Source organism: Gopherus evgoodei, chromosome 7, assembly GCF_007399415.2.
Source record: "Gopherus evgoodei ecotype Sinaloan lineage chromosome 7, rGopEvg1_v1.p, whole genome shotgun sequence".
Classification (NCBI taxonomy): domain Eukaryota; kingdom Metazoa; phylum Chordata; order Testudines; family Testudinidae; genus Gopherus; species Gopherus evgoodei.
The window spans coordinates 92,605,505-92,624,861 of NC_044328.1; the positions used below are offsets into that span (position 1 = coordinate 92,605,505).

Here is a 19,357-nt window from a genome sequence, read left to right on the forward strand (position 1 = left end):
GTTTGCACCCAGATACCATAAGGTGGAGTCCAGCAGTGAGTGATTCTACACTATGATCCCAATCCTGCAAATTCTTACTCTTCTGAATAGCACTCCTCCCTCTTCTAAGTAATTCTGTGGAAGCTATTAGGACAGGTCAGGAAGTTTGGACATTAGGGCTCCATATTTGCTGTGTTATGAAAGGACAAAAGTTCACACACTAAACTGCATTGCTTTTGCTAATTGAAACCAGATCTTTGATACTGTTTTACCTCTTTTTAGGGTTTGTGAATCGGTTCCCTTAATGTAAGTCAGAAAAGGAGGATCACTCTATTGAAGTACCCATAAATTACTACACAAGAGGTCAATGGCTTGCTTCAAGCAACTGTAATAACCTCTGTAGAAGATGTGCTTAGATCAGGGATCGGCAACCTTTCAGAAGTGGTGTGCCGAGTCTTCATTTATTCACTCTAATCTAAGGTTTCGCGTGCTAGTCATACATTTTAATGTTTTTAGAAGGTCTCTTTCTATAAGTCGATAATATTTAACTAAACTATTATTATATGTAAAGTAAATAAGGTTTTTAAAATGTTGAAGAAGCTTCATTAAAATTAAAATTAAAATGCAGCGCCCCCAGGACTGGTGGCCAGGACCTGGGCAGTGTGAGTGCCACTGAAAATCAGCTCGCATGCCGCCTTCGGCATGCGTGCCATAGGTTGCCTACCCCTGGCTTAGATCATTTTAGTCACTTTAGTACTGTATGAGTACACAAGCTTAATAAAAATGTGTAAAATACTAGTAGTAAAAATCTTATTCCAAACTCTTAGAAGCAGTTTCAGTGCATGCAGACTAGCCACTTTTCAAAGTTAACTTTTCACTTTGCCTATTATGGTTGTTTTAAGCTTTGCGTTTTACCACCAAAGAAGTCCTAAGAAACCAATAAATTACTTTTTCACACATTCATATAATTACTAAATAGCCACACTAAAGTGTATAAAGAGTAAAAATTGTCAGGAATTTTCAAGTGAAGAAGAGAAGAAAAGCAACAGCATTCAGAGGCACAGAGCAGCACAGCAGCATCGTAACCTTGGTTCAGGCCCAAAGACATCTGTAATTCTGCCAACACAGAAGACACTAGAATTATCCAAGAATCCAAATGCAAGCATTAGAAGGAAATCTTTCAAAGCTTGGTGTCTCATCCAAAGAGGCAAAAAAGGGGAGATATACCAGGACTTGTTTAAGGAGATTAAATTGGAAACATTTTCTCTATTTAAATAAAACAAAACAGAGTTTTAAAATACTTAACCTTTGCTTTTCCAGATACTAAAATATTGTTCTGCATAGATGGTGGGTTAGATAAGATTTCATTTTTGATTAGACTGAAGATTTTGTTTTGTTTTTGCATCATTTAATTTTTATATGTTCCACTTTCCTTGTGGTAACTACCCAATTAACTCACATTTAATTATTTGAAAGAGCTGCCCTAAGTCAACCGAAGGCAGGAAAGTTAAACAGAAAATTTAAAGGCCTCTAATTCATGCACATTTGTGTGTGCAAAATGAGAATTTGTTCACCTAACAGCAGATAGAATCTCTGTGTATGCATGCAAATATTGTAGGTAATTGTGGACATTTTTCATGTTGCAGACATTTTCACACACTAATTCTGCTATTCAAGAAAGGGACCATTTCTTTACTTCTTTTTAATGGAACAAAGTCATGAAGCCTAAAATCTTGGAGCCAGTACTCTTAGGCTTATCTTGGTTCAATATTTTACCCTCATCCTGAAATGCATCTCATGTTTCCCACAGCAAGAACTGTAACACTGTTTAAATTCCAATTTCTCTGTTCATGCCAAGGGACTTGCATCCTCCAAACCCAGGGAAATGGGATTATTTGTGATTGCAAATTCCCATTTACACAGTTCTCCATCCTACTTCTCTGCTTGCTTGCCTGCCTGCAGAAAGGATTCTTAAGATTCTAGTCCTACATCACATATGTCCCTTTAAGATGGTCCAGACTGTACCTTACATTTTCAAAAAATGGCTCATTGGGGGTTGCCTCAATTATCAGCCCAACTTGAGACACCTAGGAGTTGATTTTCGTTTGTACTGAGTATCTCCATTTCCTGTTCACTTCACTTGATGTTATGGGCACACAGGAAAATTAGGCTCTAGATGTCCCAACATGGGATCTTAAAATTAATTATGACTTTTGAGAAGTTCAACATAAATTTTGTGAGTCTACTATAATTTTGTGAGAGAATATCACTTTCTGGTTACTTCAATGTTCTTTAGCTGCTAGGAAAAGAAAAAATGCTATAAACAGATCAGTGTATCCACGGCAATGTGCTGTTCAGCTTCTAACATTTCAACATGACTGGTAACTACTCTTTTCTTTCACATTGTTCCATATTTTCAAAAAATTTAAAATAGCGATAATGATCTCTAAGTGGGCATCTCCTGTCATTTAGTGACCAGCTGAGTTAAAGGCCCCTCAGCTTCACCATGGACCTTCAAATCTTCCAGCTAGGTATTAACAGGAAGGAAATACCCTCCCAATTAGTAATTATTGCTCAAAGTCTGATGGTCATCACCACCATAAATTCTGAACAACAGTTACTCAGCATTCTGCTTTGGAAAACTACAGAAAGGAATTTAAATCTCTTTGAATGCTAATTACATGCAATATTTTAGTATTCTAAAATTTCTAGGGCTATCATCCATTTTAAATCATGAGTTTGTGTAAACTATTTTTTTATCCATCATATTATTTCTATTTATCTTTCATAGATATAAATATGTATACATTGCAGTTCAAATAAAATAAGGTGGCGCATCTTTAATTCAAAGGAGTTGCTCTCAATTTATATTGATATAATAGATCACAATTTAGATATAGTCTGTAATGGATTCATGGCTACAGGCATTTGTAGGAAAAGGTGGAGACTGTGTCTGTATCATGCACTGAGTGCATATACCCAACTTTTGTCAAAATATTTCATAACTTCATGGTCACAGAATCCAAGATTATTTCTGTATTCCCAGGTAGTGACCCAAAGTGTTTTCTGCAGCCAGTGAGGACACTACAGCCATTTTTCTCTATTGTGGACCTCTCAATAATCATGCAGATCTTTCTTAATTCCAAGCTTCAATACAGCAATTGTCTCTACATTGGGCTCATCCTAAAGTATGTGCAGAAGTTCTAGATCATCCTTTGTGATTCTTGTGGGAATGAAAACATAGAATTTGTACTCAAGTCTCTGAACATAGATCCTGTTCTCTTAGGGTTACATAGCAAGATACTACTGAATGATCTTTAAACACCTGCATGTGATGTGTGCTCTACAAACCACACTTATCAACTTATATATCATTAAATCAATTAAGATCAGCAGAGAAGCCATTTCATCCCAAAATGAAGTATGAAGACTTCCGCTGGGATTTTCAAAACTGCTCAGTGTTGGCCTAATTCTGTTCCTGTTGAAGCCAAATGGAATTAAATGGGAGCAGAATTAGGCTACTGCTGAGACTTCAGAAATCTCATTTGTCGTGTTCAGTAGGATGGCTTTCTGGATTAAGGGTCTCCATCATTAGAATTCACCCTGCTTGGGAGCCTAATAGAGCCAGAATCAAGCAACATTCAGTGCAAGGTGCAAGAGGTATTTTATTATTTAGGATGTAATTGTTTATTTTCTTCTTGTTTTGTGTTTGAATATTCTTTAAAGTTAGTGGCTACCCCAGTGACAAAAGCTTATAGCAATCAGCAAAATAACTAGCCAAGCTGAATCACATATACAGAACACCACAAATAAAAGCCAGTGACCTCATAACCTTTGAGTCCATAAACACAGATCTCTATTAGTTGGGCGAAAGGAGAATTTCACATTAGCTGTAGTAACAGTAGACTTTTATCCTTTGGAAGGCAGCCTCTTGAGGATAATATAGGCATATATAGTTGCTCGATACTGCATCCCCAGAGGGTGGGACTAGAACAGTTAGCATTATATTATATTGTATTTACAAATGTAATCCGTAGAAGTGAAAATGTATCATCTGGATTCAGGGAATTCCAAATGGAATTTAAAAAGAGAGGGACTCTTCAAAACACTAACAGGGCTCAAACCAAGTGAAAATTCTACTGTGAGACTAAACTCTAAACCTAAGATGGACTCCAAATATAAGCGCCCAGAAGAGCTTTTATTTGGGTCTAGCAAATAAGAATCAGTATGTAAGGAATTTGGGGTCACAAACTAATGGACACCACAATCACCAATTAGAATCACAAACTTGTGGCATTAGAGAAAGAACCCTAGGACGTTTAGCTCCCACAGGCAGGCCTGTACCCCTTGAGGTCAGGGAAGGATTTGTAGAAGAAGCCTCTATAGACTGTAGCTGCACAAGAAACAAAATTTGAACAGATTTGGCATGCCGACCAGTAGAAGGCACCACAACGATGCCAGCTATTATAAATTTACACTGGTGAGTCAGTAGTACAAAGACCTTTCTGTTACAGTTTATAATAAGACTAGAGCAATAGCGCCATTTTTTTATTCAAGAATCTTTTGACTAGTAATAAGTATCATATTCCAAAGAGTCACCTTATTATAGAAACACATTGATATGTTCTAGTTCAACATAGCTAATGCCAAAGATAATTTGCATCACCAATCAGCATGGCTGTTTTAATTGTATTATATAGCACTTTTTTTTTAAACTATGCACACATGTAGTTAGAAAATGTTTTAAATAATTTTGTAAACTGTTTGACTAGAATCTTAATTTGAGTCTAAAGCACTTCTCTCCGGAGCTTACCAAGATGTAGTCTTGCCTGTACAACTTTCAGGCATGTGTTTAACTTATGGATTTTTTGAGTACTTGTGTTTTTAGAGTGGGAAGGAGAAACTACCAGTATTATAGAGGGAGTTTATCATGTCTGACCCCAGGTTAAATTATTTTTTGTAGATAACAGAATAAATGAAATTTCTGTGGATCAGGGCTTTACATGTATATTTTTATAAACTTTCAAGTGGAAACAGGGAAATATTTTGATTTTTAAAAAAGCAGATGTGTACAGTACTCTTACTTTAACTTAAATAAATATTATAGAAAAATTACTTCCTAATGTTGTTCAAGGTCAGTTTTATTTTTCTGCAGTGTTTTTACAGCTGCTACTGATGTAAAAGAAATATTTCTCTCTGCTTCACAAGCCACAAATACCACATAATTTGATCAGTGATGAACATCTGTCCAATTTCAGCTGAAGAATAACATTGCCTTGATACTCTTTATTCTATTCAACAGCATATATCCTTTTATTATAGATTTCCATTCATAACTACACATCCCTTTCTTTGGAATCCAGGAAGGATGGTGCTTATGGAGAAACACCACCTTTTATGAGACAAACAAAATGAGAATTTAAGTCAGGGTCTAGTTGGTTCAAGAATTTGCTGGTACCGCATATATCTTATATAAGTTTAGTCCTTAATTTTTTAAGCTTGCATTCTGCTTTCCACACCATTTATGTGTAGAATGTTTAGATAAATCATGATTTATAGTTCCATAATGCTGCAATACATGCTTTGTTTACAAATATAACTGATTTCCTGAATTTTTTCTATCACTCTTCATTTAAAACATACCTAATAATAAAAGTCTCTGCTCTGGAGTTAATTTTAAATCTGTAAACCAGCTAGTTTTTTCTCATAATTGATTTTACTACTTGATGCAACTAGCTCTGATACTGACTAAAACCAAATATTTTACAGTTGATACCGTCTTTTCCAAGTAAAATAAGTGCAACCCTAACTCAGTGCTTGAACATAGAACATAAGAACAGCCATACTGGGTCAGAGTAATGGTCCATCTAGACTAGTATCCTGTCTTCCAACAGTGGCCAATGTCAGGTGCTTCAGAGAGAATGAACAGATCAGGTAATCATCAAGTGATCTATTCTCTGTCACCCATTCCCGGTCCCAGCAAACAGAGCCTAGGGACACTTCAGAGTGTGATTTTGCATCCTTGCCCATCCTGGCAAATAGCCATTGATGTACCTATCCTCCATGAATTTATCTAGTTCTTTTTTGAACCCTGTTATAGTTTTGGCCTTCACAATATCCTCTGGCAAAGAATTCCACAGACTGACTGTGCATTGTATGAATGTCTGGCTTCCAAAGGACACTGTTTCTAGTAAATGGGAAATTACTTCTTGTTGTTTCTCTGCATACTGCATGCTAGTGTTGGTGCTATGAAATGTTTACAACTTTGCTTTTCTGAGCTGAAAAGTAAGTTAAAAATTTGGCCACCAAAACTAAAGTTGGAGGAATTTTTAGGCAGTACCATTCTCAAAATGTTTGTTTGTATCTAAGAACCTGAAACAGCTGTGGCTTCATCCTGCAGATTTTATTCACAGTCTTTATTCACAAGAATAACTTCAATAACTTCACTCCTTACTCACACAAATAGTTCCACTGACCTTTTGAGTCAGTGGCACTACCTGTGAGAGGAAAGAGGAGGTGGCAGGATTAGGCCCCATATTTGTGGGCATAAAGAATGAGGAGTTGTGAGAGCAGTAGCCACTCTGAACATAGGGATTGAGAGCTAATCAAAGTGGAGAGCTTTGAATAATAACCATGAACCAGATATAGACCTCCCTAGCTCTACATGTGCATGAAATCTACCCTCTTGCACATGGAACACGCATTTAGGCACCTGCCCACCCAGTCCATTCCCACCCAAGGGTAAGTGCAAAGAGAAGGAGTTTAGACCAGATGGTCCATGAAGAGAAGTGCATATCCAGTGGTAAGGCTGGATGTGGATACTTATTGCTATCCACACAAAACTTACCTTGAAAAGAAATACAGCTCCAGTCTATATTATCTTTGTTGCAGAGGCCTGTGCCCCTCAATTCCCTCTTCCCCAATTTAACTGATCCCAAGGAGGTAAGGGGAATCCTGGCAGACTGACTCAATTCAAATCCTACACTCCTCCCTTCTCCTCCTACAAATTAGGGTAAATTCACCACATTTGGGTCAGGGCCTCCAGGCTTTATCATGGGGAAACAAATCCTACATAACAAGATGCTATAGGGGAATCTCAATGAGGATATCCTCAGAAAGGGAGGCTTCACTTCTGTGGCTTTCAACACAATAATTTTGCAAATTTCTTTGCTCTGATTCTCTCAGAATAACATTCATCTAATCAGACTACAAAGATTTGCATACTTTACAGTTGCTGAGGCAATTGTTGTGCAAATTGGACCACCTCACACTTGCAGTTGTGGGGAGGAACTGGATAAATGAGTGTAAAATATGGGTGTGTCAGTAAAGGCACAGCATCTCAGCACTTGGTTTGGCTGAGCCAATTCACTGCAATATAATTTATGTTCTTAGCAGTTTGAGAGATATAGGCTTTGGGGGTACTGTTGCTTAAGAAAATAATATTTACTACTATGACTGTTTAATTGCAATACATGAGACATTTGCACCATTGATGGGGTTCGAATGAATACGATTTTATGAGATTAAAAAGAATTGTTAATAATGCCCCCTTTTCTGATAGAAGCTTTATTCAGAGAGTAGCTTCGGCAGTAGTTTCCAAAACGCCAAAAACTGGATGAGAGCTTGATGGTTGCTTTGGCCCAATACTGTACTTGGATTTTGTAAAAGTTACTTGGAAATAAGTAGGGCACTTGCATAATTGACTTTTTTAGTTTGCTTAAAGGAAAGAATAACAAGGGATCCATAAAGTCAGTATAGATGTTTTGTATATATGCACATAAGAAAATACATCCTTTGTGTATATGATTTTGGTAATACATTGAATGGCGAAAATAAGATTCACTAATATTGTGCATCATGATGGTTCTGGAATTACTTCATAGTTGAGCTTGGGTTGAGATCTTCACCAAGAGCATAATTTAAATCCCTTAGGCAGACAATGAATGTAGTCTCCAGAGCTGAATAAATTTAATTACATATTAATAATAATACCACCAACTCGCATATAGCGTTTTTCATCAGTATAGACAGCTCTACGTGGATGGAAGAATTCTTCCATCAACCTAGCTACTGCCTCTTGTTGGCATAGGTAATCCACCCTCCCAAGAGGCCCCTCCCATCAGCATAGGTAGTGTCTGCACTGAAGTGCTACAGCTGTGCTACTATAGTGTTTCAAGCCCTAAGATAGAACAACCTTAAGTTATTCTAATTTATGCCTCTCCGGCTCTGGCCCCTCTGGAGATTTGGGCGGGGGGGGGGCATCAGGGGACTGTAAGGTCTGGAGTATGAACCACTACAGTGGCTCAGTGTGACCCAGGGAACCCACCACTATCTGGCCAAACTGGCATTACAGCTGTTCCACACTGCCAAAACAGTAGTGGGGCTGGAAAACCTGGCCCATCAATTTTTAATTCCATTTGCTATTAATGTAGCTATTACAGCTCATGTGGATACCGTGGCCCTGAACCTGCAAACAGTTATGTATATGCTTAACTTTGTCCATATCAGTAATCCTTCTGAAGAGAATGGGACTACTCACTTGACTTAACATTTTTGTAGTCACTTCAAAAAAAGCAGAGGTTATCGGGATGATAAAATCAAAAGAAACAGAATGGTGAAAATTTTCACATCAACTTAATGAAAGCTACCTGGCCATGTCTATTCAACACATCTCTAGGCAGAAAGGACTTTCAAAACTTAGTTTTTGTGGGTTTAAGTAAAATGTTTACCATTATATTTATATGTGATAAAATTTAGTAAAGTCTGACACTTTTTTGCATTGCCAGATCTCAATGGACTTATAAGGATTTTAACAGGCTCAAAGTGCTGCTGAGCTTCAGCCATGAGGCTTCCTTTATAGTTTGAGACATGCCACTCTTCATTAAATCAATGAAACTAGTGTCTGAGATTACAAATCTGTGCCCAATATCTGTCATTTCTGTTATAGTGTGGTGCCAGTTGCTCAAATACAAAATATTGTTTCCATTATAGATACAAGTGTTTAACCCAGAAAGAATCCAGCCAATTTCAAAGATGAAGAACCCTACACTCAATAGGTAGCAGTGCAGTGTACTTATCTATTTACCTTGCTGTTTACCAAAACACTAACTTTACTTATGCTGACTGCCTCACTGAGTTAAGTTCATCACAAGAATGGCATAAAGAACAGTTTTAAGAATGTTGGTATTTATTAAAAGTTATTTTAACTCCTGACACAGAATTAGCATTTCAAAAATACACTTTTTGTATACAAGTCGTTGAGTATGGTTGGTTTTTTATATGAAAATCAATTAAAAATGGGTACCAGGGATGAAATTCTGGCTCCCCTCAACAGCAAAACTCCCACTTATTTCAGTGAGTCCAGGATTTCATCCCAGGAATTTATCAAGAGAAATTTTCTTAGTATAAGCTTGAAACCCGTGCTTCTCATATCCCATTCATTTGAAGAAATCAGTACAGCACAATGGGGATATTTTGCACATTACTGTTTAGCTAAAGTGAAGCCGTTCTGAGTCTTTCCAGGCATTTCTGAATCCATGAAGCTAACCTTCAATCTAAACTGTTTTTGAGATTTCTTTAATAGAGTAATAATAACTTTAGCACTATTAGATGCTTAGCATTACTGATTAATTATGCCTCACAACCCCCATGAGGTAAAAGCTCTCCTGAGAGGTGCTGCTCACCCTCAAAGAGATGAAGGCACCCTGCCTTCCCACTGAAGTGAACTGTGGGGTAAAACCACTCAGCTGCTCACAGTTAGTGTCCAGTACTTTAGCCTTGAGAGGCTGATGGGCTAAGCAATTAGGCCAAGGCCACACACACAGTCAGTGGCAGAGCTGGCATTATAACTCATGAGTTCCTGGCTGATAGCCTTGTGCTGACTCCACTAACCCAACACACTGCCCCTCCTGGTACATACAACACTGGTACATTAAAAATTTTCTCTCTCTCTCTCTTTGCCATCCTCTCACATGTAAGTGACAGGATCAGAGGGTGCCTCTTGCTCTATATTTGTCAGAAAGTCTATGATTTTCACCAAGTTACTCCGGCTATTTGGTAGTTATAGGTGTTTAGAAAAAGACAGCCTAAAGCCACATAACACCCTGTCAGGAAAAGACAAAGTGTTGCCCCACTAATCACATGGACAAAAGTCACAGTGAAAAGTGCTGAGCCCAAACTTAATTAATTTCTCTGGTTGTTTATTTTTGGGGATCCAATATGAATGTTCAGGTTTCTGAGTGGCCTCATACATTCAGCTAGTGGCTGGAGTAAGATCTATTGATTTAACCCTCCCCCAAAATCACAAATGACCTCAGAGGAAAAGGAAATGAAGTTGAAATATAGTTTAATAACTTTCATACATGTACTAGATTGTGCTGTATAAAACAGGACAGCTTAAGGCATTGCCTCAGTTTTCAAACTCATTGTAAAATTTACAGGTATTGCTTTGTTTGTTTACTTTGTGTAACTGAGGCCTGGTCTACACTACGCGTTTATACCGATTTTAGCAGCGTTAAACCAATTTAATGCTGCACCCGTCCACACAACGAGGCCCTTTATATCGATATAAAGGGCTCTTTAAACCGGTTTCTGTACTCCTCCCCGACAAGAGGAGTAGCGCTAAAATCGGTATTACCATATTGGATTAGGGTTAGTGTGGCCACAAATCGATGGTATTGGCCTCCGGGCAGTATCCCACAGTGCACTATTGTGACTGCTCTGGAAAGCCATCTGAACTCGGATGCACTGACCAGGTAGACAGGAAAAGCCCCGCAAACTTTTGAATTTCATTTCCTCTTTGCCCAGCGTGGAGAGCTCACCAGCACAGGTGACCACGCAGAGCTCATCAGCACAGGTAACAATGCTGTCTCCTGAGAATCAAAAAAGAGCTCCAACATGGACCGCACGGGAGGTACTGGATCTGATCGCTATATGGGGAGAGGATTCTGTGTTAACAGAACTCCGCTCCAAAAGATGAAATGAAAAAATATTTGAAAAAATTTCCAAGGCTATGATGGAGAAAGGCCACACCAGGGACTCAGTGCAGTGCAGAATGAGAGTTAAGGAGCTCAGACAAGCCTACCAGAAAACCAAAGAAGCAAACGGAAGGTCTGGGGCAGGGCTGAAAACATGCTGCTTCTACACTGAGTGGCATACAATTCTCAGGGGGTCCACCACCACTACCCCACCCCTGTCCGTGGATTCCGAGGTGGGGGTGGTAATCTCAGCCATGGCTGAGGATTCTGTGGATGGGGAAGATGAGGAGGAGGAAGAGGAGGACGAGTTTGCAGAGAGCACACAGCACTCCGTTCTCCCCAACAGCCAGGAGCTTTTTCTCACCCAGACGGAATTACCCTCCCAGCCCTCCCAAGCCAGTAGCCCAGACAATGAAACCATGGAAGCGACGTCTGGTGAGTGTACCTTTGTAAATATAAAACATGGTTTAAAAGCAAGCATTTTTTAATGATTGATTTGCCCTGAGGACTTGGGAAGCATTCACGACCAGTACAGTTATTGGAAAAGTTTGTTAACATGTCTGGGGATGGAGCAGAAATCCTCCAAGGACATCTCCATGAAGCTCTCCTGGAGGTACTCCAAAAGCCTTTGCAGAAGGTTTCTGGGCAAGGCAGCCTTATTCCGTCCACTATGGTAGGACACCTGACCACGCTATGCATGTAGCAAGTAGTCTGGTATCATTGCATGACAAAGCCTAGCTGCGTATGGTCCCGGTGATTGCTGGCATTCAAGAAACATCCTTTCTTTATCTCGCTGTGTTATCCTCAGGAGACTGATATCGTTCATGGTAACCTGACTGAAATTCAGGAATTTAAGTAAAGGGACAGAGATGGCCATTCCTACTGGGCTGTTTGCCTGTTGCTTAAAAGAAATCCTTCCTTGCAGGTAGCCAAGCTGGAGGAGGGGAGGGCGGGGAATGGCACTGAGCTTTTTCGCGTTTGGCTAGCAGGGATCTTCCCTGCTACCAGCCACGCGGTGAGGGGGGAAGGGGGGTGATTAGGAGTGATCTTCCATCATACCAGCCACGTGGTAGGGGGAGGGGTAAAGTGATCATTCCAGAGAATTGGATGGGTGGGTGATTTCTGCTGCTGCATGTTAACAGGAAAGCAGCAGCACTGAACAGGATTTGCTTGGTATTTGGGAAAGGAGGGCACTGTGTGTATGAAGGCTGCAGAAGCCGAAAGACAATGGCTTACCATGGCCGCATGCAAGCTGAGTTCTGCTGCTCGGATCTGCATCTGTGAGATCTCTAACACCAAAGCCACAGGCACTCAATATTAAGATGCAAAATGCGACCTTGTAGTGAAATCACATGTGCTATGTAAGGTGAATAGTGTTGTTCACCGTGAAAGAATATAAGCATTGTCCTGTAAAATGTATCTTTTTAAATACTTCTTTCCCTTTTTTCCCTCCCTCATGCAGCTGCTAATTTTTCAAGCCTCCCTACTCCATCCTGAAGGCTATCTCAGATGAGGTGGCGGAAAACAAAGACGCAAGACAAAATGTTCTTGGAAATCATGGAAGTGACTCGCAATGAAAGAGCTCATCTGAATGAGTGGAAGGACGTGGTAGCAAATTACAGGAAAGATGCCAGTGAACGTGAGGACAGGAGGGACCAGCATGAGGATAAAAGGGATGAACGTGAGGAAAGGAGGGACGCTCGAGATGAGAAGTAGCGGCAGGAAGATCAGCGGTGGCGGGATGTAACGCTGGGGCTGCTGCATGATCAAACTGACATCCTCCAATGTCTGGTGGAGCTTCAGGAACAGCAGCAGGGTCACAGAGTGCCACTGCAGCCCCGGTGTAACCACCTTCACCCCTCACCATGTTCCATATCTTCCTCACCCAGACGTGTAAGAACGCGTGCGGGAAGGCTTCGTGCACCCACCCACTCCACCCCCGTGGACAGCCCAACCAAAAGGCTGTCATTACTTTGAAATTTTTTTAGTGGTCTTTTCCTTCCCTCCTATCCTCCTCCCAAACCACACCCAGGCTACCTTGTCACTTCTCTCCCTCTTTTTATAATGACTTTTTTTAATAAAGAATACATGATTTTTAAACGATAGTGACTTTATTTCCTTAAGCAAGCTGTAATCGAAGGGGAAGGGTGGGTTGCTTACAGGGAATGAGTCAATCAAGGGGGGGGTTCAAAAAGGGGGAAAAAAACACAACAGTCACACCGTACCCTGGCCCGTGATGAAACTCGTTTTCAAAGCTTCTCTGATGCGCACCGCTTCGTGGGGTGCTCTTCTAATCGCCCTGGTGTCTGGCTGCGCGTAATCAGCGGCCAGGTGATCTGCCTTAGCCTCCTACCCCACCATAAAGGTCTCCCCCCTTACTCTCACAGAGATTGTGGAGCACGCAGCAATAACAATGGGGACATTGGTTTGGCTGAGGTCTGAGCGAGTCAGTAATGTGCGCCAGTGCGCCTTTAAACAGCCAAATGCACATTCTACCACCATTCTGCACTTGCTCAGCCTGTAGTTGAACAGCTCCTGACTACTGTCCAGGCTGCCTGTGTATGGCTTCAAGAGCCATGGCATCAAGGGGTAGACTGGGTCCTCCAGGATAACTACAGGCATCAACATCCCCAACTGTTATTTTCTGGTCTGGGAAGTAATTCCCTTGCTGCAGACTTTGAAACAGAGTAGTGTTCCTGAAGACGTGAGCATCATGAACCCTTCCTGGCCATCCCACGTGGATGTTGGTGAAACGTCCCTTGTGATCCACCAGTGCTTGCAGCACCATGGAAGAGTACCCCTTGCGATTTACATACTGGGTGCCCTGGTGCTCCGGTGCCAAGATAGGGGTATGGGTTCTATCTATCACCCCACCACAGTTAGGGAATCCCATTGCAGCAAAGCCATCTACTATGACCTGCACATTTCCCAGAGTAACAACCTTTCATAGCAGTAGCTTAATGATTGCTTTGGCTACTTGCATCACAGCAACCCCCACAGTAGATTTTCCCACTCCAAATTTATTCCCTACTGACCAGTAGCTGTCTGGCATTGCAAGCTTCCAGAGGGCTATTGCCACTCGCTTCTCAGCTGTGAGGGCTGCTCTCATCTTGGTATTCTGGCGTTTCACGGCAGGGGAAAGCAAGTCACAAAGTTCCATGAAAGTGCCTTTACGCATGCGAAAGTTTCGCAGCCACTGGGAATCGTCCCAAACCTGCAAAACTATGCGGTCCCACCAGTGTGTGCTTGTTTCCTGGGCCCAAAATCGGCGTTCAATGGCTAGAACCTGCCCCGTTACCAGCAGGATCTCCAAAGCGCAGGGGCCCACCGTTTGAGAGAATTCTGCGTCCGTGTTCTCATCACCGCTCTGCCGTAGCCGCCTCCTCCTCGCCTGGCTTTGCAGGTCCTGGTTCAGCACAGACTGCACGAGAATGCACAAGGTGTTTACAACGTCCACGATTGCGGTCTTGATCTGAGCAGGGTCCATGCTTGCTGTGCTATGGTGTTTGCACAGTTCAGCCAGGAAAAAAGGCACAAAACGGTTGTCTGCTGCTTTCACAGAGGGAGGGGTGAGGCTGTACCCAGAAGTACCTGCGACAATGTTTTTTGCCCCATCAGGCACTGGGATCTCAACCCAGAATTCCAAGGGGCGGGGGAGACTGTGGGAACTATGGGATAGCTACAGCATAGCTACCCACAGTGCAACGCTCCGGAAATCAACACTAGCCTCAGTACATGGATGCACACCGCCGAATTAATGTGCTCAGTGTGGCTGCATGCACTCGACTTTATACAATCTGTTTTACAAAACTGGTTTATGTAAAATCGGAATAATCCCATAGTGTAGACATACCCTGAGATATACCATTTTGCATGAGGGAAAATGCTTCTCAATTCTGCAAGAGTTTTAGTCTTAACAATCCTCATATCAAAGGGAACAATCCTCACATCAAAGGGATCAATCCAGTTCACACTGAAGGTAAGAGTTAAACTCCCATTAACTTCAATGGGTGAAGGAACCATGGCCCAAGTTTTTATTAAAATATTTGGAGTTCTGTAAATGTTAAAATCAATCAAAAATCTAGCTTTAATGTATCATCTTATTTACTATAAAAGTGGTGCTAGGGAAAGCAGAGGTTTAGGGTGTGCTGGTTTTTGGCAAAAAGTATAACTCTGTGAGGGAGTGAGAGTAGAATAGATTTTCTGATCCTCCAGGAGTCTCCTGCAGTCTCCAAGAATTAAAAATTAATCTTTAGTTAAAGACCATCATGTGATGAAGCCTCCAGGAATATATCCAACCAAAATTGCAACCCTAGAGTGGAGGCAAAATATACTGTGGCACTGATTCTACAATCCACCCAAGAGTGGAGAGGCGTGGCTACAAGGAGCCACTTGTTGCTCCCTGATTCAGACCTGCCTGGCCCGGTGGGAAAATTAATGTTGCAGGAGGACAGCCCTAACTTATACTAGGGGAAGATCTTGTGTAGCAGAAGACTGTTCCCTCTCCCCTCCTTGTCTCCACACTCCTAGAAAACTCCCAATACACTTCCTCCTTCCCCTTTTGCTCTAGGGTTGCAGGGAAGACTGCTGGGGCAGAAGAGCTACCTCAGCCAGATTTATGTCAGTAGAGAGTTCCCCCATATGGGGTATTTCTCTCCACTGGTCTTCTCCGGTCACTTTGCATTGCTTATGCGGTGCAATGTAACCATAGCAGACTAAAGAATCCAGCTCTATATGTATATAGCAAATATGATATATATATATATATGTGTGTGTGTGAGAACATTTATTGTGTATAACTCTATGCCTTCCTACAGCATGAATAAATACCACATAATGTAATTAATACTAAACACAGGGCCCCATCATATAGCCCTCCCTCATGTGAATGGTCCATCTGACTTCAGCAGAACTGTTTGTGTGAGTTAAGGCTTGAGGATCAAGTCCAAATATACTGGTAAATTTTATTTTTGTAATTTTATTTTCTGCCTCCATTACTTACAGATGAAGAGTGAGTTAGAGAGTAGCAGAAATCTACCTTTTATAAAATATATTTGGAGAAACCCTCCAACTCTTGAACCTTGTAATTTGCCTTATCCTAAAGGAATACTGTATGTAATGAGTATCTCAGGTTTCTTCTCTACTGTCAAATCCAGCAAAACCTCAAGTTATGAATACATCAGACAAATAGTTTTGTATAATAATTTTAAGCTATAATAAGAGTAACTGATATTTCTGTCTACACCTCAAATTACCCCCATCTGTAATCTTTGGTGTAGGTACCTTTAAAAAAGATTGCTTAACATAATCAGATTAGATAACAATCTAACGGATGGCCACAAATAGAGCTTAGAGTTTGTCATGGCTACAAAGATTTTCTGTCACTGTATAAAAGCAATTAATCAGTATGCAGAAGGTATTGCCTATCCCATAGATATGCTAATTTTGTGACACTTTGGAAACTCATGTTCTATATTTACTGTTCACACTGGATTGAAGTTAACCATCCACAGTTTAAGCAAAATGCAAGACTGCAAAATGTCACATTTTCTTACCCCTGTGTTGTCTAATTTTGAGATCTTTAGGGTTTTTTTTCTATATGTTGATTACTATGTGAAATGCAGTAATCTTATGAGTGTACGGTGAAATTTAACACAGAATTCTGTGACCAATTTTTCTATCAAAATCTTTAAAAAGCCATCAGATGCCTGCTAAATTATTTGTTACAAAATTACCAAAAATACATTTATGACAAATTATATTGTAGCATGTCATAGATCAACTAAGTTCAACACATCTCTTTTATTTTTTTTAACAGAGCGCTGTAGCAGCCAGCTGTATCTACAGCATTTATATAAAGAATGCACATATATATTATTCATATGATATATATTATATAATTTTTATACTACATATTAAATATGAACAGCAGTAATCTGTCAGTGAACATATTCCTCCTTACTTGCTTTAATTTGAGAGATAATATAGAAGCTAGTTCTTGTAAAGAAAAGGCACTAAATAATTTACTTCAGTAGTTTCAACAATTTGTAGTCCAGAACATTTACTGAAAAAGCAAAGCGAAAGGAACAGCAACTACTAAATACAAAACCAAATGGATTTTCTTCTAACCTGTCTCTTTAAATGAGATCTTCCAATGATTTTGTTTTGAAAACCTTTTAGAGAATAAACTACTTTGTTAAATGTATTCCCCTAGAGAGTTGTACAGAAAAATAGCACAGCAGTTAATATAGCTACAATTGCTTTTTTACCGGCAATGTTAAAATTGTATAGCTGTTATGACTCACCTAAAGCAGAATCACAGATTAGCTGCTGTGGATGTGCAGGGGCACAGCTGCATGCATCTGCCAGCTCCTGAATTCTGAGGGTGAAAAGAAGCACTGAAGACAACAAGGTACTGTGCACAGGATTCATGCTGCCTTCAACACAGCTAACTGGCCAACTAAAAGAAAATAGTCTCTTACTGTTGATCTTATATCTAAACTTTCTAATCTCTGTGCAGTTCAATTTCAACAGATTTAGATTTAGAAAAGCCCTCTAATGCTCAGTCTGAGTATACGCTTATGTTAACAGACTTCTAATTTCCCTGACATAGGAACCTCTTATTTATGGCCCTGATACTTACAACTAACCCCGCCTTCCTTTAAGGAAAAAGCACATCATTGGTGAAAATGATGTGACAGGTTTATTGTTCCAAAAGCAAGTTTACCTTACTGGGTTGCATCATAATGTTGTTATTATGAGTCAGTGAGACTATTAATAATCAAAAGCTTTTTAAAAACATCAGTTTCTGCACTGATTTTATGATCTTTTACAGATTGGAGATTAAACTAATAAATTAATCTTGTGAATTTCATGCCAGTTTTACTTTAAAAAATAAATGGTTCCTCTACAGTCCCTATCATGACCAAAGCAAACAATGTATCTAAAAGCAATGCTAACATCCTTCTTTAAAGCCAGATTTCATTTGCATTCCCTGATCTTTCCCCTGTCCCTCTCTACATTTTTTTGAAATGACTTGACTGTTTACAGGCTGCACAGAACTTCATTCATGAAGAGGAAATGTTTCAATGCCTTGTTTGTGAACCCTGAACAATTGGTAACTACAAGCAATACTGGATAAAAATCCAGGCTGCAATAAAAGCCATTTTGCTACTTCATCATATATTTAATTTGAAATAACGATTTACAAAAATTCCAGTGATATATGTTCAAGGTGAAGCTTTTATTTATAAGTATTTTGCAGTCCTCATGTTATGGGACCTATTCAAATGAAATGCCATTTCCACATGCGCTGGCGCTGGGAAGTCTGTGAGCTTCTGTGACTCAACATGCACAGAGCATAGCTAGTCCTGATTCAAGAATTCAAAAACTAATACTCTTCCTCATCTGCAGATCTCTTACTCCTATAAACACCTTCATATAGCTTGTACACATTAATCCCATCTGCCCTTATATGAAAGATGTCTCATATGGATAGCAAGATAAGGTCTGAGCAAGGAGGACTGTGGCGTATGCCCATTTGAGAAAGGTTTATGTATAGGCTGACATTAGGTATTTGTCTACCCTGTAATGTATGCCTAGGGTTAGTAGAACTCAACTTAGTAGACACATTTGTAAGTCCAGATTGTTGAACACTGGGTTCCAGCCTAGGACTCTAGCATTAGATGTTGTACTAACACAGAACAAAAATACTGTCCCTGCCCCAAAGAGCTTACAATCTAGGGGCTTGTCTGTATGTCAAGTTACTGCAGGGCAAGCCAGAATGCACACTCTGGGACTTTCACTATGCTATAGCAATGTCTACATGGAACATTATGCCACGGCTAGCTGGTGCCCTGTAGACTCGCACCTTAGCTTGCTGCATAGACAATCCCTAAGTATAAAACAAGAGACAACACAAGGATATGGATACAAAGATGGGGGAGTACAAGGAAACAGTATTGGTCAGTATGATGGGCAGTGGCATCAGCAAACCATGAGCCCAATCATTGTCATGTTTTTTCGTAGGCATCAGAGAAAAGAAGCATTTTGAAGGATGATAATGCATTAGTTTTGCAGTTGTTACTCTGAACTCTTTCTATTTGGCGGTTCTTTATTGCACCCAAGTTTGAGATCAAATTTTCACATCAAGCTGTCCCATGCATACACAAACTACAATCTTTATTCACAGCCCCATGTGTGCCAGTAGTCTTCTGGATACTAGGCATAGGGAAATCAACTGCAGTTCCTCAAAATGCCATGCCCCCTTCTCACTTCTATCATACCTTTCCTGCTTCACATTATGTTGCTTTGCTTCTCATGCACTTACAGCCCTGATGGTCACCTCTTTCTCAGGATTAGCTGGACTGTCTCAATGTCCCTCCACCTCTTCTGCAATCTGA

The 19,357-nt window shown here is 40.2% G+C and overlaps 2 protein-coding genes across 3 annotated transcripts in view; one reads left to right on the forward strand and one right to left on the reverse strand.

Moving 5' to 3' along the window:
• Nucleotides 1-17,544, reverse strand: part of TIMP4 (TIMP metallopeptidase inhibitor 4) — a 55,675-nt gene extending 38,131 nt beyond the window's left edge. The window contains exon 1 of the mRNA XM_030569940.1: nucleotides 17,261-17,544. Within this exon, the coding sequence (XP_030425800.1) occupies nucleotides 17,261-17,387 (127 nt within the window). The 5' untranslated portion in view covers nucleotides 17,388-17,544. The remainder of the gene's footprint in view (nucleotides 1-17,260) is intronic.
• The window catches only part of SYN2 (synapsin II), a 435,882-nt gene that overhangs the window by 315,603 nt on the left and 100,922 nt on the right, over nucleotides 1-19,357 (forward strand). The gene's annotated exons all lie outside the window — the stretch shown is intronic.